At 42.3% G+C, this 26,566-nt stretch overlaps 3 protein-coding genes across 10 annotated transcripts; 2 read left to right on the top strand and 1 right to left on the bottom strand.

Moving 5' to 3' along the window:
• Positions 1-1,027: 1,027 nt before the first annotated feature.
• Positions 1,028-14,612, top strand: camk1gb (calcium/calmodulin-dependent protein kinase IGb). Of its 6 annotated transcripts, XM_030365692.1 has the most exons (15): positions 1,196-1,288; positions 1,668-1,908; positions 2,045-2,265; positions 3,720-3,831; positions 8,277-8,402; positions 8,692-8,766; positions 9,558-9,696; positions 9,825-9,948; positions 10,098-10,173; positions 11,077-11,189; positions 11,281-11,359; positions 11,604-11,691; positions 12,286-12,629; positions 12,850-12,946; positions 13,087-14,612. In XM_030365692.1, the coding sequence occupies exons 4-14, from the start codon at positions 3,746-3,748 to the stop codon at positions 12,905-12,907; spliced, it is 1,308 nt and encodes a 435-aa protein (XP_030221552.1). In that variant the 5' UTR covers positions 1,196-1,288; positions 1,668-1,908; positions 2,045-2,265; positions 3,720-3,745; the 3' UTR covers positions 12,908-12,946; positions 13,087-14,612. The 6 variants fall into 6 exon arrangements, with proteins under 6 accessions (XP_030221518.1, XP_030221552.1, XP_030221525.1 ...); XM_030365665.1 differs by lacking the exon at positions 2,045-2,265; XM_030365672.1 differs by lacking the exon at positions 2,045-2,265 and having other exon boundaries at positions 1,201-1,387.
• A 2,411-nt stretch (positions 14,613-17,023) lies between these two features.
• Positions 17,024-24,643, top strand: taf8 (TAF8 RNA polymerase II, TATA box binding protein (TBP)-associated factor). Of its 3 annotated transcripts, none has more exons than XM_030377792.1 (9): positions 17,024-17,165; positions 17,488-18,545; positions 18,804-18,960; positions 19,068-19,166; positions 19,355-19,417; positions 19,542-19,666; positions 21,704-21,851; positions 22,216-22,358; positions 24,159-24,643. In XM_030377792.1, exons 2-9 carry the CDS (start codon positions 18,501-18,503, stop codon positions 24,297-24,299), a joined length of 921 nt encoding a protein of 306 aa, XP_030233652.1. In that variant the 5' UTR covers positions 17,024-17,165; positions 17,488-18,500; the 3' UTR covers positions 24,300-24,643. The 3 variants fall into 3 exon arrangements, with proteins under 3 accessions (XP_030233652.1, XP_030234407.1, XP_030232827.1); XM_030378547.1 differs by having other exon boundaries at positions 17,049-17,165; positions 17,485-18,545; XM_030376967.1 differs by lacking the exons at positions 17,024-17,165; positions 17,488-18,545 and having other exon boundaries at positions 18,552-18,960.
• On the bottom strand, positions 24,549-26,185 carry LOC115560066 (protein pitchfork). The gene is made up of 5 exons (XM_030379727.1): positions 25,899-26,185; positions 25,664-25,762; positions 25,446-25,579; positions 25,241-25,358; positions 24,549-24,817 (listed from the first exon to the last, which is right to left on the bottom strand). The coding sequence occupies exons 1-5, from the start codon at positions 26,067-26,069 to the stop codon at positions 24,752-24,754; spliced, it is 588 nt and encodes a 195-aa protein (XP_030235587.1). The 5' UTR covers positions 26,070-26,185; the 3' UTR covers positions 24,549-24,751.
• Positions 26,186-26,566: the final 381 nt, after the last annotated feature.

Below are 26,566 nucleotides of genomic sequence, written 5' to 3' on the forward strand. Positions count from 1 at the left end.
TTACAATAGCATTAGTAATGTGCTTTTTCGGGGCACTCAAAGCACTTTGAGTAGTGTGTGTGTGTGTGTGTGTGTGTGTGTGTGTGTGTGTGTGTGTGTGTGTGTGTGTGTGTGTGTGTGTGTGTGTGTGTGTGTGTGTGTGTGTGTTCGCGTGTGTGTGTGTGTGTGTGTGTGTGTGTGTGTGTGTGTGTGTGTGTGTGTCAGAGAAACAGACAGATACTTGTTTCATGCTTTTTCTGTGTCTAATGTCCCAATTGAAATGACCTCACAAAGCAGTATCCATGACAACATCAGCCACTGTTTCACTCGATCTTATTCTGCGTCCACGGTAGAGCTGACACAGGTAGGCTGCCTGCACAGGCTATGATCATGCTGTGGGAGTGGGTGGTCAACATTGTGATCAATAGCCAATCATTTTGATCAATAACAATCATTATGATCAATAACAAATCTTTATGATCAATAACAAATCATTATGATCAATAACCAATCATTATGACCAATAACGATCCTTATGATCAATCATTATGATCATCAATAACAATCATTATGATCAATAACCAATAATTATGATCAATATTCATTATGGTCAATAACCAATCATGATCAATAACCAATCATTATGATCAATAACCAATCATGATCAATAACCAAACATTATGATCAATAACCAATCATGATCACTAACCAATCATAATGATCAATAACAATCAGAATCAATAACCAATAAGTATGATCAATAACAATCAGGATCAATAATCATTCATTATGATCATTAACAATCATTATGATCACTAAACATTAAGAATGATGAAAAACAATCATTATGATCAATAACCAATCATTAATCAATAACCAAACATTATGATAAATAACAATCATGATCAATAACAATTATGATAAATAATAATTATGATCAATATTGTGAAACTTCTGTGAATTGCTTGCATGTTTATTCTCTACTGTTCTGTCTCTATAAAAAAAAATAGAAAGAGAGGGGGGGGGGGGGGGAGCAGCTAGCGCACATCACACAATCCTTTATAAAACTGCACTTGTAGGAAAGAAAACCTGAACGTGATGCAGGGGCAACAGAAACAGAAGCGAGTCCCTGTCAGCACTTGTGGCATTCTTCTCAGCACCTCCTCTCCGCGTTCTCCAATGCATGTAATCTCTGATTTGACCACAATTAGGCCTCCTTCTTCGGCCCCCGACGAAGTAATCCGGGTAGACTTTAACAAGCTTTTGACAGAAGAGTCGTACCTCAGCTCTTCCAGTGCACAGCCTCGAGGTGAGTTTTAATGGAGCTATACGTTCAATGTTCGATGCCTTCTTCATTCCATCCCATCCATTAAGTCAATGAATGCGAATAGACGGGACATCGAAAACGGTAATTCTGTTATTTCTGTATAATTATTGGGTTTGTTATGTTTTTATACTAAAATGATGGAGTTAAAAATATACGAGTGCTGCTTGGCTTCCCCACAAAGCTGCATATTAGGCGGACACGGGGAATTTGTGAAGGCGCGCGCGCGTTGGCTATAGCATCCTAAAGAGGGCATTTATTTCGAAACTCAAATATGTTTAAAATAAAGGCAATTAGACTTGTTGCATGTTGTCATCGTCACAGTATCCACGCAGCTTGGTAATAGTGGTCTGATCATTCGCAGTCTTGCTGCTGCAGAGTGCTTTTCCGCGGATGCTGCAGCCAACGCCGTCCTGTGGGGGGCTAGGTCTTAAAACCCGTCGGAGGACCACGTCCGCACCCCATGTCTCTCGCCACGACGATACAACCCCCGAGGCGCTTTTCATCCTTACACGCGGTGTATCAATGTTGGCCGTCATGCATCGGCGGAAGTTCTTGTGCCGGTAGTGCAAAGGCGTGGGGCTTGAGTTGTTATAAACCTACAGGTAAGGCAGCCAGGGGGATGGTAAGGCTTCTGTTGTTGTTTGTAGTCAAGACCAAATAAAAATGTGTTTTTAAAAGTGCGCAGAACCAAATGCAATCGTTTAAATCGATCGTCACGCGTGTTTGTATATGATACAGTTTCCGCTCCTGAGATCCTCTGCTGTCGACGCTTGTGCAGAAACGGCAGCACGTTGTGTTGTGGCGGGAAGGGGTTTTACTGCAGCAGGCTTCCGCGAGCTCCACCATCAGCGCTGGTGAAAGAGAAGAAAAGACGCGCGCGCGTATTTAGTCCGCGTGAGCCGCTGAGGGGAAACTGGAGATCAGCAGCAGCAGAGCCGACCTTCTTGTTCCTTTGACTGGTAGGGTCTCCATTATTCAGAGGGCTTATGGCGATATTGCTAGATGACTTACTAATTAATTAGACAACTAAATTATTACTAATGCATAATTCATGTTTTTTACGAGGATGGACGTCGGTTTTTCCTTCGAGTTTACATTTACAATTGATTTTAAGGAGGGATTTGATTAAAAAAACGGAGAGAACACTCGAAGTTAATATGCCCTCAAAGTTGGACGAATCTTGACAGTCCTTTATTGTTGCGACGTCATTCTTCCATGAACATCTCGTTCTTGACCATGAGAAACAGAACTTGTATAAGCTGTAATTTAAGTTTTTTAAAGTGGGCTCGTGAAGGCGTCTTAAATTATCTAGGTGGTGGAAGGGCCCGTATTCAGATCAACCTTATATAAGAGAAAATAGGCCACCGTTCGATTGAGGGCAAGTTGACTCTCAATCGAACTTCACTCATTTATCCTGATTAAACACCTCAATATTGGTCAAGTAACGTCCATGTTATTTTTTCATGGCTATATTTGGTGTGTTGCATATTATTCCGAAGTTTGCGAGCTGCTCTTTGTAAGTTTGCTTTTGACTCGAACTTATAACTATATATTAGCCATGGCAAGAACTGTATGATTCCAATTGTATGTATTAATTGTCTAAGGAAGGGAACAAAAGTGTTGTATTTCCAGTCCTTGTCCCCGAGCTGTTCAAGCTGTTCAGCTTGCAGCATAACGGACTGATCGCCTGTTCTTAAAGTTGTAGTTGGCCAGATCTAGCTTCCTGTGTTCCAATTAGAAAATAGGCTCTTAACACTGCAACCCTTTGGTCTGCCAGACACATTTTGAGAGTCTGATCTGAACTCATCCATGTTCTCCTGCTAAGTCAGCTGTGTGCCATTTTGTAGCAACACAGAAGCACAGCACGCATCCATCCATCCATTCACTTTCCCACTTGAATGAGGAATTGTAGAACCCAAGATGGTCTCATGTTCTTCAGGCTGAGGTTGAGAGGCGTGCAGTTGTAGCTCAGGGAGGATGATTGCTGGACTTGGGTGGGCATCCGTGGCCTATTGGTTAAGGAGTTGGACAAGTAACGAGGGTGACTGATTCGAATCCCAACCCGCACACGAAAAATGTGGACGGGCGGAGTATTAGTGCAGCACTCTCCTACGTCCTCATCTACGGATGAGGTGCCCTCAAGGTACCTGAAACCCCCACCTGCACTGCGGCTGCCCACTGCTCCGTGTATGACTGTTCACCGCCTCCCGAATGGGTCAAAAGCAGAGAAAGAATTTCCCACAAAAAGGGACAATAAAGGATAGCCTAACTTGTGTTTTTAGATTTTGTCATTTTCTACGGCTTTTCTTTTTGTTAAATTCCAGCTAGTGGGTTTGGTCTTGTCTTTGGATACTGTCCAGACTATCAGTGGTGACAGTTTTTTTCTTTTCCCCGGTCCCTTTTGTTGTGTCAGATATCCCTGTTGAAGCACATGCAGAGATGGGCCGCAAGGAAGACGACTATGTGTGGAAGAAGGACACAGATAACATCCAGAATGTCTTTGAGCTCATGGAGGAGTTGGGATCGTAAGTAACGCTCCTGACTTTATCAAAGACATAGTTGTTGTTGTGGTGTACTGTGAGCATACTGACATAAAGCTAGGCTGTATCTATTGTTGAGGTACTGTATGAACACTAACATAAAGCTAGGCTGTATCTATTGTTGGGGTACTGTATGAACACTAACATAATGCTAGGCTGTATCTATTGTTGGGGTACTGTATGAATACTAACATAATGCTAGGCTGTATCTATTGTTGGGGTACTGTATGAACACTAACATAATGCTAGGCTGTATCTTTTGTTGTGGTACTGTATGCACACCAACACAATGCTAGGCATAATATCTAAGTGCATACAGACATAAATCTGGACTGTATGTATTGGAAAGACTGAGAATGATGGAGATAAGGATTGTTTGTTGCATTTTGTAATGATGTTTATTGAAGTAGACTAAAACTTTGAGAATCCAATTTACGTTTAAAGTTCGCTCTAAAATATCATTTTTAGCATTGCATTTACAAAGACCTAGCCCCAGACGTACTGGACTCTTCACAACTTTACTGATGTCCCCCTATTATGAATGTATTACATGGACGTGAATGGAGACATAACCCTTACCTTTAAGCCGAGTTTTAGCCACGAGACACTTAGGTCTGCTGGGGCCAGTCTCATCCCTCAGGTTTCACTTAGCCTAAGAAGCTCGTTCATAAATGAGCTCATCTGTAATAGTGTTAAAGCTAATTCAGTAAAAAGTACAAAACTGTTTTTTTTGTTTTTTTATGAGTAAGTTTTCAAAGCGAAAAATAAGCAAACGCAGGTTTTGAGTGAGAATTATAAGGTATTGTTTAGATAAGTGGCAAAGATGGGAGGACGGCAGTGCTATAGGTCAATGTAAACTGCTATGCTGATGGTGTATGCAATCTGTCAGTAGTGACCCAATAACTGCTGTAATTGAAGTGTACAAAGTAATAACAGTACATAATATTTCATATTTGGTTGTGATAAAACAGAATCTTTCAACATTTGAAGTCAGTACTTAGTTTATTATGAATTTGAACCATATATTTTGATTGTATTTATATTATGTAATATTCAATGTCAGTAAAGATGCTGAGAGTGATGTTTATGTTCTCATTTGAAGTACGTAAATTTATGTTATTTGATAAGTTATAACTATGGTTCTATTATAGCTTCTATAATATACAATAATTATTTTAAAATTTACCATTTTTAAGATGTTTGAATCAGAGTTCATGCTGTTCCTAAGGCTGGGGGAATCTTCGTTTACATATCAACTTAGCTAACATAACAATTACAACATCTCAAGGTGATAAGAAGCAATGCAGTATAGAGTTGATATGTTCCTCCACAAAAAGATATGCAACTACTTGTCCAAATCTACAAAATGTATTTATTTACCTTAATGTAGTTAACCTATAGTCACAAACATTGCTTTCGGTGATATTTCTATCTTTTGTGACGTTATGAGTTAAAGGAAGCGACTACGCTCTCCGGTGTACTGCTGACGTGTTTACTATCCCCCAGTGCCTGAGTAACACACCAAATGAGGCCTGTCTCTATAGGCCTCATCAAACGACAATATATTCCTCCACCAAATTGTTTCCGGCTGCTTATCTTCAGATTTAATTATTTATTTGTTTTTGTGATTATGCTGCTCTCTCCCTCAACAGGCCGAAACCCTTGTGGAGGGTTCAATTTAAGTCTTCTTGCCGTGCCTTTGTACATAAGAAGAGCAGACCCATAATTTGTGTTATGAGCGCCAGCTATCTTTGCCCTATCACAACGCCTCTGTGAAAAGGGTTTATTCTAATATATATTATGCATATCCTATCATTTGTCAACTTTACATAGACTTTAATTAGACGTGACTAAAGATTTTATGCGTTTCTATTTCTTTATTTTTCTCTCTGTGCAAATATTTGCAAATCAAACTAAAACTTTTGCTTCACTTCATATTATTATTTTCTAAAACATTAAACCTGATTCCGGTGCTCTAAATAGAGTATGTTTTATAATAATGGAATCCATCATCATGTTACCATTATAGTATCACGTAATGCCATTAGGGTACTTCAATCATGGGGACGTTCCCCCTTGTCCCCTACTTACGCTCCAGTGCCCCGGTTAAGCCCTCCCTGCCTCTTGTCTTTGAAAGGTCGCTCAAAGCCACAACCCCTACTGCACATGCTCAGTGCCTAATCCATCTACCTGGGACACCAACCGTCAGGGCCACATAGTTTCCATTGCGTAAGGGATAAAGGGCCTAATCCACCTTAATGGAGCAACTATTTCCAGACAAGGCTGAAGATAGCATGGGGACGGAACATGATGGAACAGAACAGGGCCCTGTAATCACAACAGCCATGGGAGGGCCTCAACCCTGACCCCCCCAACTAATGGGAGGGCCTCAACCCTGACCCCCTCAACTAATGGGAGGGCCTCAACCCTGACCCCCCCAACTAATGGGAGGGCCTCAACCCTGACCCCCTCAACTAATGGGAGGGCCTCAACCCTGACCCCCCCAACTAATGGGAGGGCCTCAACCCTGACCCCCCCAACTAATGGGAGGGCCTCAACCCTGACCCCCTCAACTAATGGGAGGGCCTCGACCCTGACCCCCCCAACTAATGGGAGGGCCTCAACCCTGACCCCCTCAACTAATGGGAGGGCCTCAACCCTGACCCCCTCAACTAATGGGAGGGCCTCGACCCTGACCCCCTCAACTAATGGGAGGGCCTCGACCCTGACCCCCCCAACTAATGGGAGGGCCTCAACCCTGACCCCCTCAACTAATGGGAGGGCCTCAACCCTGACCCCCTCAACTAATGGGAGGGCCTCAACCCTGACCCCCTCAACTAATGGGAGGGCCTCAACCCTGACCCCCTCAACTAATGGGAGGGCCTCAACCCTGACCCCCTCAACTAATGGATTCTCAATTGGAACCGTGGGAAGTTTTGATTATCGCACCATTCAATCTTTCAGAAGGCATTAAAGCATGTTGTCAAGGAATATTAAAGGATTTAAGGATCAGGAACTATTATGCATATTGGTTAATGGATAGGAGAAACATTCTGTGCTTCTCTGAGGAAATCAGAGAGGAGAAAATCTACGTTAGAAAAACAGAATGATCAGGGAGGTCACAGTGGGACGATAACATGTTATTTACTAATCATGAGAAGAAAAATAGACTTATTGTGTAGAGGCAGGGAGTGGGGGTCATCTGCCAGGCAGAGGCATTGGAGCCCCGCTATGAAGGTCTTGTTTAGCATACGTTAGATACACAACGCAATATGTATTTGTAGCTATAAGTAAAGGTATGAGTATTTAATAGCTGTCTAGGGAAATATAATGTAGAATATGATATGGTAACATTAAAGCCAGTAGCGGTTCCTGGCAGAGATCACCAGGGAGGCAAACATGGAAGTGCATTCATGAACGAGTGCAGTGCACCCACACATGCATGTCTTTTCTAAAGTATAGGCCTGCACAACTTTTGAAAAAACATACTCGCGTGACGCGTCGTGTGGAGGCGCATTAGAGAGGATAATACCTAAAACAAACTAGACACTTAACAGTGTGTCTGCAGAGTGCAATGCTTCTAAACTTTTAATCAAATGTGCAGACAAAGTTCAACTTCGCAAGGTAAAGTTCATTCATGGTGCGTGCTGCTTGAATGTAATGCAGATGAGCCTTCTGGTCAGTTTGTCGCGCAAGGCGGTAACTGAAGTCTCATTTGCTTAGAACGTTAATATAAAAAATAGCTGATTTGTGATTGGTTGCAATGAGAAGATGCGGCTGACCGCCCTTCCTATGTTTAACATGTTATGGTTGACTATTCTCAAAGGCGGCAAAAGTGAGTTTTGGCCCTCTTTGTCTCCCTTCAGTGGCTAGCCCCGGAGGGGACATAATCAATTCACTCCTTCTCTGAAAGGCAATTTCTTTTCAATATTTTCAACATTTTTATGTAATTATTCAGTGATAAACACACATTGTACATAGATTAAAAAAAAATGCCCCTGGTTAAGGCTAGATCAGGCTTGTCCTCCACACATATGAACATTAAAAAAAATAAAACATGAGACTAATTCACTTTTAAGGAAGGGTTTGTATTTTTTAATCTCTCTGTAAGAGCTTTATAAAAACACTGAAATCTCACTGCTAGTACTGTTAGTAAAATGCTTTTAGAGCTCTCAATTTGGTCGGGACAGGTATTGGATGGATGGGTTGGATGATGGACCTGGACTTTTACTGTTCGGGGAGATTGGGTTAATCCCCACGCCATGCAGGCAGGTACACGTCTGGCCTGACACAATTACTAGCCAACTAATCAGTCACCAGGAGACCCTTCTCTAACGAGAATGCAGAGCGTCACCCAAGAGGGACGCTGCTGGCTGCTGTGTTGGCAGTAGGTCTGTTGACAATGTGTTTGTGCGTGTGCTTTCTGACAGGGGGGCCTTCTCCGAGGTGTACATGGTGAGGGAGAGGAAGACCGACAAGCTGTTTGCCATGAAGTGTGTGAAGAAGAAGCAGAAGAGGGACCTCAACCTGGAGAACGAGATCGCTGTGTTGAGGAAGTACGGAGCAACCTTGTTCACTTCCACTTCCACATTCTCCCAGTACACACGTTTCATTGCTCTGATCTATATATCTGTAATATCCTCATGGCTGGATATTTTATCCACTGTGTGCAGGGGGTGATTAAACAAAGTCTTTCTCTTTCTGTCTGTCTCTCTCTCTCTGTCTCTGTCTCTCTGTCGCTGTCTCTCTCTCTGTCTCTGTCTCTCTCTCTGTCTCTGTCTGTCTGTCTGTGTGACTCTGCGTGTCGCTCTCTCTCTCCCTTCGTCTCTGTGTCTCTCTCTCCAGGATCAAACATGAAAATGTTGTGGGACTGGAGGACTTCTATGAGGGCCGATCCCACTACTACCTCATCATGCAGCTGTGAGTGTCCTTGTTGTTCCTGTATTACTCAGAACTAAGCAGTAGGGGTGGGAAAATAATAGATTCTTTGATGCATCGCAATTATGTCTTGAACGATTCTGTATCGATTCAGATAAATAAATAATCTAAATTTTAATTAAAAAAAGTAGTAATTAGAGTAAGTAGAGTAATTCGAGTAATTATTAAATTATTTCATTTATCTTCAATGTGTATTGGCCAATCTGATTTGTCTGGATACGATTGCGATTCAGCCTACGCATAGCATGCACGCAAACTCACAGCCAGACACAAGTACGACGAACAATTTCTTATTCTTATAATTTACTAAGAGCTTTTTCTTTAATGACATAGAAAAGAAAGATTAGAAAGAAAAGAAAACTAAATCTGTTTAGTTTTTACATACTTCCATAGTATGTTGTAATGCAAGCTGCATTGATTATTGCATTGTTCATAGAAAGTCATATTTTTGACAGCTTTTTCTCTAATAAAATATTAGATAATGTAATTCATCTGTTGATGTCTTTAATGATCATCACAAAAGTAGGAAGTGATTAGCAAACTGAGTAGCAAATTCAGATGTATGAATATTTTTTTGAAAATCCTGCATGGAAATGTACATAATAAAATGTGTGCATCGAGATGCATCGATAATCGTTTTACAATCGAATCGTTGACCTCTGAATCAGAATCAAATCGTGAAGAGTCAAGAGATTCCCACCCATACTAAGCAGTACCCTGCTCGGAAACACAGACAGAACCAGTAATTAAAGATGGCGTCTCCTCTATGACAGTGTTTCCGGCGGTGAGCTCTTCGACCGTATCCTGGACCGAGGCGTCTACTCGGAGAAGGACGCCAGCAGGGTGATCCAGCAGGTGCTGCAGGCGGTCGGCTTCCTGCATCAGAGTGGGGTGGTTCACCGTGACCTCAAGGTAGGGCCCCGCCCCAGAGCCCAGCGTCTCCTTAGATAGAATCATCATTATGAAGGCTAATCCAGGGTGACCTGGGAATTAAGAGGGCCGTAGAGTGAGGCTTCCTACTCTCACCTCTCCCCATGTAGCCGGAGAACCTCCTGTACTACAGCCAGGATGAGAACTCCAAGATCATGATCAGTGACTTTGGCCTTTCCAAGATGGTGGACAACGGCATCATGTCAACAGCCTGTGGGACTCCGGGATATGTGGGTAAGAGAAAAAAAAACAGCCTTGCTTTTTATTTTACAATTAATTACATTTTATTATGTTTTTATTACATTTTTTCTGAATATTATTAGGATTATTATTGTTATTGCTTCATGTGCTTCTTGCTTACGCTATGGTTTCCTACGCATCAGCTCCAGAAGTGTTGGCCCAGAAACCGTACAGCAAGGCAGTGGACTGCTGGTCCATCGGTGTCATCACTTATATTCTGTAAGTGTCACTGCTCCTGGATGTGGAGTAGACCATAGCCCCTCCTAAGCAAGGGCAGTATACCGGCAGTGGAATTAGAGCGCCATCTAGTGTTTATATCTCTGTACGGAAAGACCCTTATTGAATTAGAGCGCCATCTAGTGTTCATATCTCTGTACGGAAAGACCCTTATTGAATTAGAGCGCCATCTAGTGTTTATATCTCTGTTCGGAAAGACCCTTATTGAATTAGAGCGCCATCTAGTGTTCATATCTCTGTACGGAAAGACCCTTATTGAATTAGAGCGCCATCTAGTGTTCATATCTCTGTACGGAAAGACCCTTATTGAATTAGAGCGCCATCTAGTGTTTATATCTCTGTTCGGAAAGACCCTTATTGAATTAGAGCGCCATCTAGTGTTCATATCTCTGTACGGAAAGACCCTTATTGAATTAGAGCGCCATCTAGTGTTCATATCTCTGTACGGAAAGACCCTTATTGAATTAGAGCGCCATCTAGTGTTCATATCTCTGTACGGAAAGACCCTTATTGAATTAGAGCGCCATCTAGTGTTCATATCTCTGTACGGAAAGACCCTTATTGAATTAGAGCGCCATCTAGTGTTCATATCTCTGTACGGAAAGACCCTTATTGAATTAGAGCGCCATCTAGTGTTCATATCTCTGTACGGAAAGACCCTTATTGAATTAGAGCGCCATCTAGTGTTTATATCTCTGTACAGAAAGGCCCTTATTGAATTAGAGCGCCATCTAGTGTTTATATCTCTGTACAGAAAGACCCTTATTGAATTCTAGCACCATCTTGCGTCACTGCATGTTTTACAAGCATCAACACTTGTTATTTTCTTAGCCACATTATTGAGGCTACTTATGTTGTGATGACCCTGTGTTTTTTTCCTCCTAGGCTCTGTGGATATCCCCCTTTTTATGAAGAAACCGAGACACGGCTTTTCTCCAAAATCATGAAGGCACAGTACGAGTTTGATTCCCCCTTCTGGGATGACATCTCTGACTCTGGTAACTAGATCTCTTACAGTTTACAATTGGTAGAAATATAAAACATATTTTTCCATCTGTTTATTGATTGATGACTGTATTTTTTTTTCAGCTAAAGATTTCATAAGCCACATGATGCAAAAGAATCCCAGCATGCGCTTCTCTACAGAACTGGCTCTCCGCCACCCCTGGTGAGTGTTCATCATGATCAATAGTCTAACCCCTAGGAATTAGAAAGTCGGCTGACTATGAATGCAATGTTTATCGCAACAATGATTGTGTAATCCATTGCTAAAAACTTTTAAAGATATCAGATAGATATCAACTCTTTTAATTTGAACTGTCTATCTTTTCAAAAACCAGTGATTGCATTTGTTCAGCATTGATTATATTTGGCTTTATCTAATCTAAACCTAAGCATCTCTGTCCATCAAGGATCATTGGAGAGACAGCGCGGAGCCAGGACATCTACCAGTCGGTCAGTGTTCAAATCCAGAAGAACTTTGCAAAGTCCAAGTGGAAGGTAAGTTCTTAACAAGCTCACCAAGGGCCGGGCGCCTGAGTGCCTTTAAAGCCATGTGATCACTTCTCCCTTATGAAGCTGTGTTCTCCATAGATTATGTTCTATTCAGAGTTCTTTATTGAAGCTAAACTAGTAGACGATTTGTCGAGTTGTAATTTGGCAAGTTAACGTTATTTTACTTGCGACCATTTCATTAGACGAGAATAGACCTGACGTGAATAAACTTGAAAAAATGCAACTCGAGTAAGACTTGAACACATGAAGTCATCCGTGAACATGATTTTGTTGGGTCATGTCAGATCGCTTTTTACCCGCAATAGTGGTGAGGACAACAACTCCCATGATCCCACGCTACTTCACGATGTCATGAAACTACATCTATTATTATTGTTTTGTTTGAGAGAACCCTAGTGTCAGAAATGACTCAAGAACATGTACACTGCTCCCAATATGTAAAACGACCAACCTTAAAAAGCTTCTTCTTGGTATTTCACCCTATATCCAATTCAAAGCATAGACAGTATTGAGTATTCACATAAACAAAACTCGTGTCCCCCGCTGACACCTGCGTCTCCCCTCTGTGTGTTCCTCCAGCAAGCGTTCAACGCCACCATGGTCATCAACCACATGAAGAAGCTCCAGGCGGCCAACTCGGACACCGTCGCCAAGAAGGCCGACGTGCCTGACATAGTCGTCAACGTCTCCTCGCCCTGCGGGCCGCGCAAGAGCCCAGACCCGCCATGTGCGGGCCCCACGGTGCGGCAGGTCAACGGCAACGTCCCCGGCACGGACCACATGGCCCTGCCGCCCAGCCCCAACGAGCTCAGGAGCAACTTCCCCCTGAAGACCTGCCAGAGCCACATCGAGCCACACCACACGCCCAGCATAGCCACGCAGGGCAAGCACGCCTACCACTCGGAACCGGCCAACCTCAACGGGTGTGTGTGTGTGTGTGTTTGTGTGTGTGTGTGTATGTGTGCGTGCGTGCGTGCGTGCGTGCGTGCGTGTGTGTGTGTGTGTGTGTGTTCTCTTGGTGTAGTCTAGTCATCTGCAGACCCCAGCTTGGCTCAATACTGCACAATTTAGGAATCGTATCATTGATCTCTCTCTCTCTCTCTCTCTCTCTCTCTCTCTCTCTCTCATTCTCTTTCTCCTCAGGTATGGTAAAAACAACAGTGGCAAGGTGATGCAGACTGGAGTGTGTGCAGTCATGTGAAAGTCCAGACCCAACATGGAATGATGAACACTTTATTAGGTAAACCGGACTAAAGGATTTATGACATCAAAGGGAAACAGTCAGCTAACCCCAACCCTTATCTTTTCCCTAACCCCTTGGTCAGTGAGTCATCCCCGCCCAGGGGTCTCAACCTTGTGTGTTTGTACACTTTCTTTCAGGTCATTCTCCCTGAGGTGGCACAGCGTGAAGCTGGGTGGTGGCAGCTGCTCGTGAGGCTGGGTTGGTTGCCTCCATGGGTATTATATATATATTTTGATATACTTTTTATTTATCCCCATGGGGAACTTCATTCTCTGCATTTGACCCAACCTATGCCCAGAGCTAGGCGCAGTGGGGGCCTGCCTCACAGGGCGGCCCCCGGGGACCACCTCGAGGTGTGGGGCCCTTGTCTTGTTTAATGGCCGGGCGGGAGGGTTAACCTGGATGTTTATTTGTCTACTCTACTGCGAGTAGAGCGGGGCCCTCACACCACCGGTATTCAGAGTGAACACTGGGCCCTCAGACCAACGGTATTCAGAGTGAACACTGGGCCCTCAGACCAACGGTGTTCAGAGGGAAGAGTTGGCCCCTCAATCTAGCAGTGTTGAGAGTGAAGAGAGGGCCCCTCAGACCAGTGACTTTTGGGGGGAAGAGTTTGACCCTCAGACCAGCGGTATTGAGAATGACACTTGGGCCCTCAGACCAGCATTTTACAGAGTAAAGAGTTGGGCTCATTAAGAGTGAAGAAGCCCTCAGACCAGAGATCTGTGAAGCCTCTCCCAAAGCACATACGTATCACAACCACACACACACATACACACACACTCACAGTATAAGCTTAACAAATTATGATGCCCCACTGTTAGACAGTGTAATGCTGAGTTTCCATCTGTGCTCCCACTTGTTGCTGGGCTAGTTCTACTGATTTCTCTAGACGTTGCAAACACAATCCCTGACATTTGTAACGTAAAGTGTGATCTTATTTAAATGTTGTAAAGAAACCTTGCCCATAGAGATGGATACCTTGAGCAATTTCCTTGTTTGAAATGTTTTGAATGTTTGATCGTTTAAGTGGCAATCTCAAATATTTTAATGTAAATATTTGATATGTTTGTTAAGTCACCAATTATCGCCGAATGAGATAACACAATGTTGAGTCTACTCTGTAACCCCTGATAAAAGCCCTTCCGTTTGCAGTATTATTTTACGAGTTGGGTGTCGGTAGTGACTGTTATTCTGGGCAACGCTACCACTTATCGCCAAAGGTGTCGCCATAGGGTACAAAAGATTAATCTTCTAGATTCCAGATTATTTAAGACTATGACCATTAAATATGATAAATGTCTTGAATTTTTTTTGCCGTTACTTTATAATCCAATTGCATGTTTATCCTTTGTTTGCATGTTTGTAACCCCTTGAACTGAACTTTTTGAAATATCTATGGCTGTGTGGGATCTGACCCTTTATAGTTTTTAGTTATACTGATGATAATGGTACTGTTTTGTTTAATTTATGTGAACGTGTGCTACTATTTCAAATAAATATAGAAAAAGACACGATACAGACAACAGCTAACCCTCATATCTATGAATTTAGCATTTAATTATTGCACTGCATCAAATAATATTGCAATTTTGACAATTCAATTCTCTCTATCTCTCACCAATTTGGGAATATATATTTGTAAACATATAGGTATCACTGAGGCCCCGTCCACACGAAGCCGATTTCATGGCGAAACCGCAAAGGTCTTGTACGGTTCGGCCTTCCGTCCACACGAAGCCGGCGAATCCGCTGACCGAAACCGCAAACTTCTGAAACCACCCTCGGAGGTGATTTCAAATCTATCCGGTTTCGTTTTGGTTTCGTGTGGACGCCTGAAACCGACTGAAACCGCAAACCATGACGTCATCGCCCCACCCCTCGACCTCCTAGCCAATGGCTCTTAAGCCCGCGGAGTCTCAGAAATCACAACAAAAAAGATGATGGCGGACTAAAAGCTTGTAATCGTTCTGCAGCATATCATGTCCCATGTTGGGTTGCTAAGCCATTATTTATTGAGAATCTAGTTCGCCATCGTAGAAGAGCTCTTTGTTTGTGTTGTTAGTGGTTCGGGGGGCAGCCTTTATGCGCATGCTCGCCTCTTCTTCTTCTGGATTTGTGTACCAGAAGCAGCGCCCCTTATGGGCCTGGAATGTCTACTACAGCGTTTCTACAGATCTATCCGGTTTCGCTTGGCTTCGTCTTTACGGAGATACTTCTAAACCGGATAGATCGAAACCGTAACGGTTTCGCCCGTTTCGGCTTCGTGTGGACGGGGCCATTCTACGAGGCCATTCTAACAAGGTGGTACTCTTTGGTTCTGTGTTTTTTTGTGTGTCATGAGATGTGTGTGGCTTTATATTGTTCAAACTGATTAATTAATGAGAGATGCACAATGCTCGTCGAATAAAGACAATACACGTTTTATCAAGCATTTCTTTCACATTTTCTTCCAAAAAAGATCTGATTATTGATTTTCCAATAGGCTAGGGGGGAAGGGGTACATGATTAACATAATTGATCAAACTGATATAATACAAACCATACTTACAAGTTATAAGCACGTTGTGGTAATTGCTGTTCACTGACAAATTAACTAAACATTGTGGCGATATTACATTTACAAAAACACTCAAACTATTAGCATAATTAAAGTTCAATATATTCCCCCAATGGGAAAAAGGGGCTCAAAATTATTTTGATCCTACTCTTGTTAGGCTGATGAAACGGCCTGCAAAGTTCTGTTCCTCACAAACTTCCTAATTTCCTGTTTGATTTCTGAAAGCCAGCCCCTGAAACAGATCTCTTATTCAGGCCACAGGTTGCAGGTAAAATAAATAAATGACGTTTTATTTGGGAAAACACGTCCTCCACGGACTACACACTCCAAAAGTAGGTAAAAGGTTGACTTTCATCATGCACTGACAAAAAACCTGACACCAGTTGAAATGTCAACATGAAACATCATAACATACGAATGAATGCGGTATTGGCACTTGGTTCTATGAACATCCTTATCCTTACTTAGTATATTGTTTCTCTTTTTTTCTGACAAATGTACTTATTCCAAGTCGCTTTTGACAAAGGCGTCTAAATGCCAAAAATGTAAATGTAATTGATATGCTATCGTAATATCACAAGAGACATGGGTAATATTCCATGTCTGCATCAAACATTGATCGATGACACATGGCTGTCAGTAACAAAGATCAGTCATCATTTCACAACACTCTTGTTCTGACTCCTCATGCTTTCCCTAGTGGGGAACCAGGGCGAAGGGCAAAGCATGTCAAAATGTCTCCCCTAGCAACGCATGGATTAAAATCTGGTAAACTCCATAACCAGACATCATCGCACACGCATGGCTTAGCACTTGTCTGCAGCGATATCAACTGATCACCAACTGGTCTATAGTGAAATGGCCCATCAATAATGAGAGGACATCTTCTCAAACCCCAAAAAGCAGTAATTTAAATGGTTTAAAGCGCCCTCTTCCTCTGTGGGATCACTGGGTTTGCCGACAGACCTTGCATGTGCATGCAGCGTGTGTAGAGGGTTCCTTGTTTTTCTTTCCTCTACACTTTGAGCTGATGTCACTTATTTAGGCCGGGCTCCATGTGGGGGGAATTCCTTTTGGGAATCATATCAGGTTTAGCCTTTTGCTGCATGGATAGATATGGAAATAAGACATGCTCATGACGTATGGAAATAAGCAAGAAAAAAAAAAGCAATGATTTAATCACACATGTATAAAGAACATGGAAATAAGCCAGGAAATAGAAAGACAGCAATGATTTAAACACACATATATAAAAAATAACATGGAAATAAGCCAGAAAAGGGAAAGAAAGCCATGATTTTATTCAGAATGCACGTTTCCTTAAGGTTTTGCTTTTTGGCAAATTTGCTGTAAAATGTGTGTTGCATAATCCTTGTTGTTTTAGGATTTACGTTTGCGTCACTTATCAAGCGCTTTAGAATTTGATTTCATTCCTAGACATGCATAGGAAAATTTCCTCTGCCTTTGACCTCGCTCACCTGTTCAAACGCAGACTTGTGAATATTCATGAGCTGGCTTGTCAGTGGGTGTATACCTGGGGTCACACTGTGTGTTTATATTCTGGATCCTTTGCTTCTCCTGCAGACTGCTGAGGTTTGATAAGTCAAAGCCTACACACCAACCTCCAGCATTCAACATCTGCAGGACCCTTACACTGTAAGTAGTATGACCTTACTTCTTTACTTATATAACGTTAAATTAAGCATTGCATCAGGTAAAGGATTTTACCTATATATATATATTTATATTTAATTAAAGTATAATTATATAATGTATAATTGTTTGTGTGTGTGTGTGTGTGTGTGTGTGTGTGTGTGTGTGTGTGTGTGTGTGTGTGTGTGTGTGTGTGTGTGTGCGTGTGTATTCTTTTAAAATATATTCTTGCAATTTCGTCCCTTAAGTAAGATACTAAACTAGCCTTCTCTGCAAGCGTTCTTGAAATGCCTATGTAATGTATTGTTTGGTCTTTCCCCAGCAGACTTCCTTGATAATCAATCATGGGAGTTGTTTCCGATCTCATCCCGTTCGCTAAAGAGATCCTGAGCCACAGGCCATGCCGGGGAATGCTGAAGGTCTATCTGATGGGCTCCATGCTGGTCCTACTGGGGGCAGCGGGGGGGCTCGTGGAAACCTTACTACTGCCGTTTCTAGAGAGGAGGCCGCAGAAGGAGGACAGTGAGACAGACTTTCTCCTCATGGCGACTTTCAGACAAAAGCAGCAGCAGCAGCTGGTGAAGTCAGCCTAGGAGACCACAGCCCGCCATCTGCATGAAGTCAGCCTAGGAGACCACAGCCTAACATCTGCATGCCCCCTCGTCAACTCTATCGCTCTGTTGACAAGAACCTAAATGTCTGTCGTGTTTTATGCGTCTGAATCTACTGTGAGTAGAGAGAGAGTGGTGTCTATATATAGCATTGATGATTTGCTGCCGGGCAGCAAATGTTCAAAAGATTTTGTCATGAAAAATAATAAAACTCTTTATATTTTCTTTAAGAATGTGAACTTTACATAGAGAAAAACATTGTTTGCCAGTGGTTATATAAAAACGCAACAACCCCTTTTCAAACTAATAAGAAATCGATTGGATAAATAGCGGTAAATCTTGGAAAACTAAATAAATAAATCGGTCAAATTAAGATTCTGTATTACAGCAAACATCTACATATCTCAACTATGAAAATGTGTCACTTTATAAAAGATAAAAATTGGAAATTCAACTCCAATACACCTTACCATGATGTATGGTTTGTACTATTTGTTGTTGTTTCCAAAGGCTTCAAACAACAAAAGTGTAACTATTCTAAACCACTAGATGGCGGTGATAAAATATATCAGCAAGTCAAGACCTCAACTTCCGTCTGAATAGCGGAAACGACGTCTATGTATATGTTATGTTTTCCATGTTTACTAGTGTCACATTAATCTGCATTGAATGCACAACGAATAAATTGCACTAAGACAGCTAGACATACCGACTTCATTTATTTCCAATGGCGGATCCGGCGGTGGCACCGGGAGGTTACAATGCAGGAGGGGTGAGAAGGCTGCCCAAAACTTGGAACATCTATAGTTTATAGTTGATATGGTCTACCCGTATAAACGACAACTCACGACATGACACCGCTCTCCCAAGATGTACTCTGCTGTTTGACTATCCAGACCATACTGTATAGCTTTCTGAAACAAAATATTCGCCATGATCTCCAAGCCTTTTTACTATTCTATCATACAGACACGCATTGATGAGGGGGTTTTGTTTTTCTGATTACTGGCGTTGTGTTCTCGGTTCTCAGCGGTCGAGTAGTAAAACAAACTCCAGCCCAGCGGACAACTATCACATGGCGAGGCGTCGCACCCTGCAGGTGGCCGTCAGCGCCCTTCTGACGGAGTGCGGATTCGAGAGCGCAGAGAAGGCGGCTGTTGAGTCTCTAACTGAGATGATGCAAAGTTGTATGTGTCGTTCCTTTGTAGATTGAGGGTGAAGCTTTGATGACCATGTGTAGGTCAACGTGGTGCTGGGATGTCAATAATGCTATGCACTGTCTTTTGTTCTCCAGATATAACAGAAATAGGACGCTGTGCCAAATCTTACTGCGAGCATACTGCCAGGAGCATTCCCACACTCCCCGATGCAGTGGTCACACTCATTGAGATGGGTACGAGAAAATGCATTACAATCATAATCGTAACATAAATGGGGCTACAACTAACAATATTGTTTGTGTATTTCTTAACATTTTCAATTCACGTGGTAACAAATGTATTTTCTATTGACTGAGTAATCAACGGTTTCAGCCATCTCCATCAATGTATCAATCTGAGGAAACTCTATTCGTCCCTGCAGGGTTCAATGTTGACACTCTTCCTGTCTATGCAAAAAGGTCCCAACGGATGGTTATAACAGCCCGTAAGTATCCATTATCTCTAACTATTGGTTATAGAGATTCAAGTCTACACCAATGACTACCATAGGATTGGACTTGGTCCCAAACTACTGGGGTCACCACTGGGTTTTGTTTTGTGATTCTCAGCTCCGGTGACCAACCCTCCCATGACTCCTAAAGCGCTGACGGCAGGACAGAAGCGCCTGCACCCCGCATATATACCCAGCCACTTCCCAGAGTTCCCTGACCCCCACACCTACATCAAAACCCCCGTGAGTCAACCAATGTCCTCATACTAATACTTCTAACTAGGGTAGAAAACTTGGTTTATCTTTGCGGCATGTGAACATAAAGTGCATCACTGCATGCAAAATATATTTTCTTCCCCCAATGTGCGATGGTTGTTGTTCTTGTACACTACAGCCTGCTTTGAGATTTAAAAAGAGAAGTCCTATTTTTGTCATTATTTACACATCAAGTTAGAGAAGTATTAAAGTATATCATAGGCAGGGGTGTTTCTTATAACATGCTGATGATGCGGTTGCACAGGGCCGCCAAAGCCACCAGGGGGCCCCCAGACTGCCATTGAAGCCTCTTTTTTATTAAAATGACCCGTCTCTTGGTAGCCAATTGAGTGAAAGCACCTTTTTATTCTCCAAAAATAAAATAAATATGCAGCAATCTACATTATTAAGACCCTAGGCTACAATCATTAGGGGAGCTTTGTCAATATAAATGAATGCTGGCAGTGGTGGCTGGCTATTATGTTAGAGCACCGCCCTCCCTGGTGGAAAGGTCTTTTTAAAATGACTTTCTTAAAATAAACAAATTACTTGGTGTGTGTTTCAATGCACAATAATGTTTAATATACAGAACATAAATAATTATGTTTTGGGCTAAATGAACGATCCCCTTCACCCCTTTCCTCTCAATATCTCTTCTTGGGCGATGGAAACATTGCCCAGGGCATTGTCAGTGCAGCAGCTCAGCCAAGTACTGACACAAGATGTACACATTGCAACATCAATTTTGCTACCTGTGTCCTTGAATCCGATGCCTTAGGCTTAGGCTTAGGGCAATTCATTACTCGCCCCAGGCAAAGTCATGCAGTGGTCGATTATGGACACCTGACATTATTGACATTGACAATGATGAGCTCACGTAAGCAAGAGACAGGATTTCAGCTGCCCCCGAATCAATTATAATAATCTCTCCTCCAAAATCTATTTGAGAGGAAACTTTTGGTGGAAAGAGCTTCTGTCATATTCTTTTTGCGATTTCTAAAATATTTTTTAAATAACTGAAGCGTTACTTGGTAAGACAGCATTAACATGTCAGCATAGTTCCTACAATGTGAAGCAGAACAAGTCTTCCTTGAGACTTAGCCTTTACAACAGAGCCTTATGCTGTAGCTGGAGCCCCCGGCTGAGCTCGTGAGGAAAGCCGTTGACAGTGCTCCTTTCATGGGCTCGGATTTCACAAAGAGTCGGGAGTGTTGCACCAATACAGTTCCCTTCTAATTTAAAGTTATGGTATTGGTAGCCTATATTAATCTAAAGGAAACTGTAAACACTCCCTTTGGTATACTGGTACACTAATTTGTACTAATGTTACATTCATCACCTTGATCCCAATTCAAAACTCCTTTAATAAATCCCTGTCAATAATGAGAGAAAAGTATGATCTACTGTTGATTAACAGTTGCATAGGCTGGAGTTGTTAAACTGAATGGCATTTGTGAGCTTTGTTGGGAATAGAGAAAGAAGGATGCAGGAAGTATATTGTTTGTCATAGCAGCTTTTCACGTCTTTCTAATCGTTTGCACGTTTAATACGTTGCATTTCCCTTCAAGATGTCATCAAAAGCTGTTTGACTACTTAAAACCCTAACACATAATACCTGCAGCCTTTAAAGTGATAGCCCATGGGCCACATGTTCATAGCTCTAAGCCATATAACAAGTTGCAAAAAGTTAAGTACAACATGGCAATGCCCGATCCAGTTTGTTCAAATAGTTAATACATTATTTGTTCTATTAATGTAACGTTTTTTTTCTTATGGATTATATTGTTATAAAATTATACTGATTATATTCCATAATATAGTAAGGTTTTATATAGGGTCTGGTCGGCAATGCTGTTTATAAACCTGGCTGCAAAAGTTTTAGAGAAATTAGGAGAAAATAAGGTACTGGAATCGACCTGTTTGCTTGTAAGAAATCCAGTAGTTGGAATCACCTGTAAAAAAAACCAGATGGGTTCATCCATACAGAATTCTGGTTTAAATTTGCATTTTTTTAACCCGCTCTAGACTTTCAGGGAGCCGGTGTCGGACTACCAAGTGGTTCGGGAGAAGGCCGCATCCCAGCGGAGGGACGTGGAGCGGGCCCTCACACGCTTCATGGCCAAGACCGGAGAGACTCAGAGCCTCTTCAAGGATGACATTACAGCATTCCCACGTGAGAAACGCTTCAGGCCCAATTACCCTCTCCCCCTCACTCCCTGACGTGTGTGTGTGTGTGTGTGTGTGTGTGTGTGTGTGTGTGTGTGTGTGTGTGTGTGTGTGTGTGTGTGTGTGTGTGTGTGTGTGTGTGTGTGTGTGTGTGTGTGTGTGTGTGTGTGTGTGTGAGATTTCTATATGTACATAATGATGTTTCCCTGGGGCAACGAGAACATGTGACCTACGCTTATCACACTGCTCCGAAGTGACGAGCTCGTTCCAAGGATTACATGTTTGAACAGCTTATGTGCATTGTGTTGTGATTATGTTTTGTGTGGAGGTGGGTCAGTCTAACCCTCCTGTTATCTCCCTCGTGTGCTCAGTGATTGCGGCGAGGCCGACCGCCATCCCCTACCTGAGCGCCCTGCTGCCGTCCGAGCTGGAGCTGCAGACGCTGGAGGAGACGGACTCGTCGGAGCAGGACGACCAGACAGACAGCGACAACACGGCCGGGAACGGCCTCAACGTGAGTCTAGGGCTGCTCGATTATGGAAAGATCATGATCACGATTATTTGGGTCAATATTTTGATCACGATTATTCAAACGATTATTATTGAGTTTGAAAACATGATAAAAGATTTCAGCATTCCTTGCCCAAAAAACACATTGTATCTGAGAATTTTGGTATTTCCCCTTATAAAATTACACAATAGGTTCAAATAGAAAATGTTCTGATCGAAAATAATGCAAAACAAATTGGTATCCAGCTCCAATTTATATGATACATTTAATAGAAAAAAGTTAAACTCGATCATAAACGTTTTTTGATTGTTTGAAACAAAAATCTTAATCGCGTTCAACATTTGATCAATCGTACAGCCCTACGTTAGTCTAGCCACCACTGCTAACCTTGACTAAATGACCAGGACACTAGAATCTCTATCTTAGATTTGTTTCTCTTCTAAGAATCTGTGTTGCATTTTGCAGCGTAAAGCAAGTGCAGGGGATGTGGAAAAACTGTGCTTTCATTGTTGAGATTTTATCTGGGTCTCTCCCATGGCTGAACGGGTCGTATGTATAATGGGGTGTTTGTTGTTCAGGGCAAGATTTTAGATAAACAAATGGTATCATCTCCATCTTCATGCAAAAAACACTCCATATTTTTACATGTGACATTATAATTGTTATGGATTAGTGATGAAGCGTGTTGCTAAATACAGGCCCCAACAGTAATAGACCGCAGTCGGGCAGTGTTTAGATCAGGCATTTTAAGTTTAGGATAAATGCATTGACCTCATCCTGTCTACTGTTCTGCAAGAGACGGCTCCTCTTAAGCACATTTGGGAGTTTAAGTTGTAATCTACAGGAAATAAAAAGGTTATGAATTTCAGAGAAACCAGCTCATATCTTACTTCTATAATAACAAGCCTGTCGCTCCAGTTACTCAAGTTAGTCATGTGCGCATGTGCCAAGCATCTCACGCAAACACACCGCACGTCAAGTCACTGAGGTAAGACGTTATTTTTTTAAACATAACGGCTCCGCCATCGATCGACACACGCACAGCTAAGAACACACACGCACTCACACACACCGCAGCGTCACTCGCCCAGGTAAGACGTTATGTTTTTAAACAAAACAGCTCCGCCATCGAAACACGCACAGGTAAGAACACACACGCACACTCCGCAGCGACACTCTCCCAGGTAAGACGTTCTGTCTATAGACTGTAGAAAATGCGATAAAAGAAGGGAAGAGACAATTTCTCACCGTGACAAGCAACGGCAGGTCTTTCATTCAATTCAAACATCGTGCCGACCGGCATTTCAACACACGTGATGTGATCTTAAAGAGACATTGTCCCTATAACACAACGAAAACATGTCAATAACAAAGTAAGGTGAAATATGTCTATAGAGTCCAACACAAGACTACACTTTGTTGCTCAAATGTAATATCACCCACCTCCTTGAGCCTCCCGAAATGTCTTGCGATATTGACATCCCCCTTCCCCCCTGCGGACTGTTTGTTTTATTTTTCCTACGTTTTGTGTGTATGCTATGTGTGATTGTAGGCTACTGCTGCCTGTCCTGGCTAGGACACTGGAAGGGATGTTTACTCTCAATGATGATTATTATTTTCAACTAACCAATAGTTGTTGCCTTTCATTTTAAAATGTCAATGCACTTTTCAGCCCTGAATAACAGTTAAAGCTATTTAAGTACATTGTACATTAAGTACATTGTACCAGTTCTGTTCCAATGTAGTAAAGAAGTGATGACTGATGTGAAGTTGCTTTCTTTCTTTCTCTCCATGCCAACTCAGGACGACCCGAGGGCCGACAAGGAGAATTCCATGCTGCCGCCGAGCAGCATAGTGCCGTCCGTCAAGGCCAGCGAGGACAACACGATCGATAACCCCTACCTGAGGCCCGTGAAGAAGCCCAAAGTCAGGAGGAAGAAGTGAGCCAAGGCCCAACACAACTGCGACCAATAAGACTTTTTGCCCCCGTTCCTCCCTAAATCAACTCCACCTGGAAGCAGAGGATGAGATTTAACCACAACTCTGACGGCTCGCTTGGCTCCTAAAAGGATACAGTGGCAATTCAATTTGATGGCATCTAGCGTTGTTGTCTGCAGAAAATTATCTTTTGTATATTTTTTGAGGATTATTCTCCCATTCCCTTATATTAACCGACCTCATGGCTGCCATGCATATGGTTTCATTTCTTTATTTTGTTTTACATATTTGTCAGGTTGGCTTTGGTAAAAAACAACAAAACATTTTGAAATAAACAGTTAAGATCTGTTTTTTCTGTGGCTCATGGATGAGGGTTAGGGTTATTACTACACTAACCCTAACCCAGTGATCTCTAAAGGAAGTGATTTCCTGACGCAGGCGACACCGCTGAAGGACGTTCAGAAGTACATTCTCAAGTAGGCTACTCTGGCCCTGTGCTTCTTGAAGTCCTTGTCACACTGGAGCTGAGGAGACAAAAGGTATTAAACATTTAATATCAATAAAAAGATGAGGTGACTTTCAACCAAATATAGCAATTAATTCCGCTTTTTCTAAAGGTAGGCTTAAAGCAAGCACCATTAAAGATTAATTCATTTAGCCTTCGATGAATTTTTCAACTATTGTTAGTTCAATATAGAGGAAGCTGGAACCATTTTGTTATCTGTTCTTTTGTGAAAATGAAGGTAGAAAAAAAAACACATTCGATATCTTATAGGTTGGAAGACATCAAATTATTATTTTTTTAAGTGCAAATTTCAAACTTCCGGAACGAAGTGCAATAACCCTACACATCAATGTTTGACAGTTGTTGGGGTTATTTATTTATCTAACCCTAACAATCAAACGGCATGTTTGATTTGTCAGCGTTGGTTAGTTTTTTAACTCACCTCTGCTCTCAGCGTTTTCTTCTTAAGCTGAGGGAATTTTACCCAATCTGGAGACCCAAAGCTCATCGGCCAGACAACCTTCCGGCCGATTGCTACTTCATGAGAATATGTCCCAGGGCTGCATTGTTAACACAAAACACCTATCAATATTAACGCCTATCAATCACCAAATGCCATGCTGTTATCATATTCCTTTGTCACACACCCTGGCATGCTGAGGCTTGCATCCGGCTTGGTCGTAACCCTCACTGCAGAGGAATTGAAAGGCGTTTTGCCAGGCGGCAGGATTCTGGACCGGGATTGATCCTGCTGGTACTTTTGAGGTGAGGGGGTCACTGTCTGTGATATGTGAACATATATTATAAATGATCACACTAAATTAAACATTGAATCGGCTTGTGACCGTTAATAAGTATAGTATACCCTGTTGGCCTCTAAAAACCGCACGGCGGTCCTCGCAGAGAGGGCGTATCCTTTCTTGCACATCGGCCTCTTCTGGATGTCGTACATCATGCTGCGAAACTGATCAGAGAGCTTAAGTTAGCGTAGTGTTACATATCTTGCGATCGTGGTAATATCAACATTGTGCACAATCAACAGGTTGTATTTTTGTAACCCCCGGTTCATTCATTATGCGTGCAGACACAAACCTACCAACCTCATGGTTCTCATAGCAGCCCGGGCCGCGGTGCGGCTCTTCGTGGCGGAACATTTGGTTTCCTAGACGGTTTGGTGCAAAGTTGGTAGGAAAGAGTTTCCTATCCTGGGATGTGCCGAACCCAACGCCCCGGCGGCGACCCGGTTCATCAAGTTTAGAAATTGTTCCCATATCGCCATTCAGGTTTACTTAAAAATGTTCTGAGAAATTAGTTACAATTGTACTTGCATCGCGGACTGCCACAATACTACCTCCCGTTGTTTAGAATACCAGTAACTATAGCAACCAGGTTATGCAAACTTCCTGGTTTATGCAAAGCAGTGCCTGCCTGGTGCGTGAATCCGGAAGGTGTCCAGGAAAATTTGATCTCTTAACTCAATGAAAATACTTAAGTGTATTCTCCGTATTTGTCAATGGATGGCTGAACGGGAGATCGCATAATTAAAGTGTGGTTTCTAGATAGCTTGGGGCAAGTTTATATTTCAATAAAGAATCGATTGTAATTCGATGTGAATAAGACAGTTGAACGTATAACCTTTCCAATAGAAAGATACATGGTTAGCAATTCATGCAAATACGTATGCAACTTCACTAGTCTTGGGGAGAGGTTCAAGATTCAGAAGTCATGGATGTTTGTACAGTCTTACAGGTATAAATCTTTATATATA

The sequence above is a fragment of the Gadus morhua genome, chromosome 1 (assembly GCF_902167405.1).
Source record: "Gadus morhua chromosome 1, gadMor3.0, whole genome shotgun sequence".
Lineage (NCBI taxonomy): Eukaryota > Metazoa > Chordata > Actinopteri > Gadiformes > Gadidae > Gadus > Gadus morhua.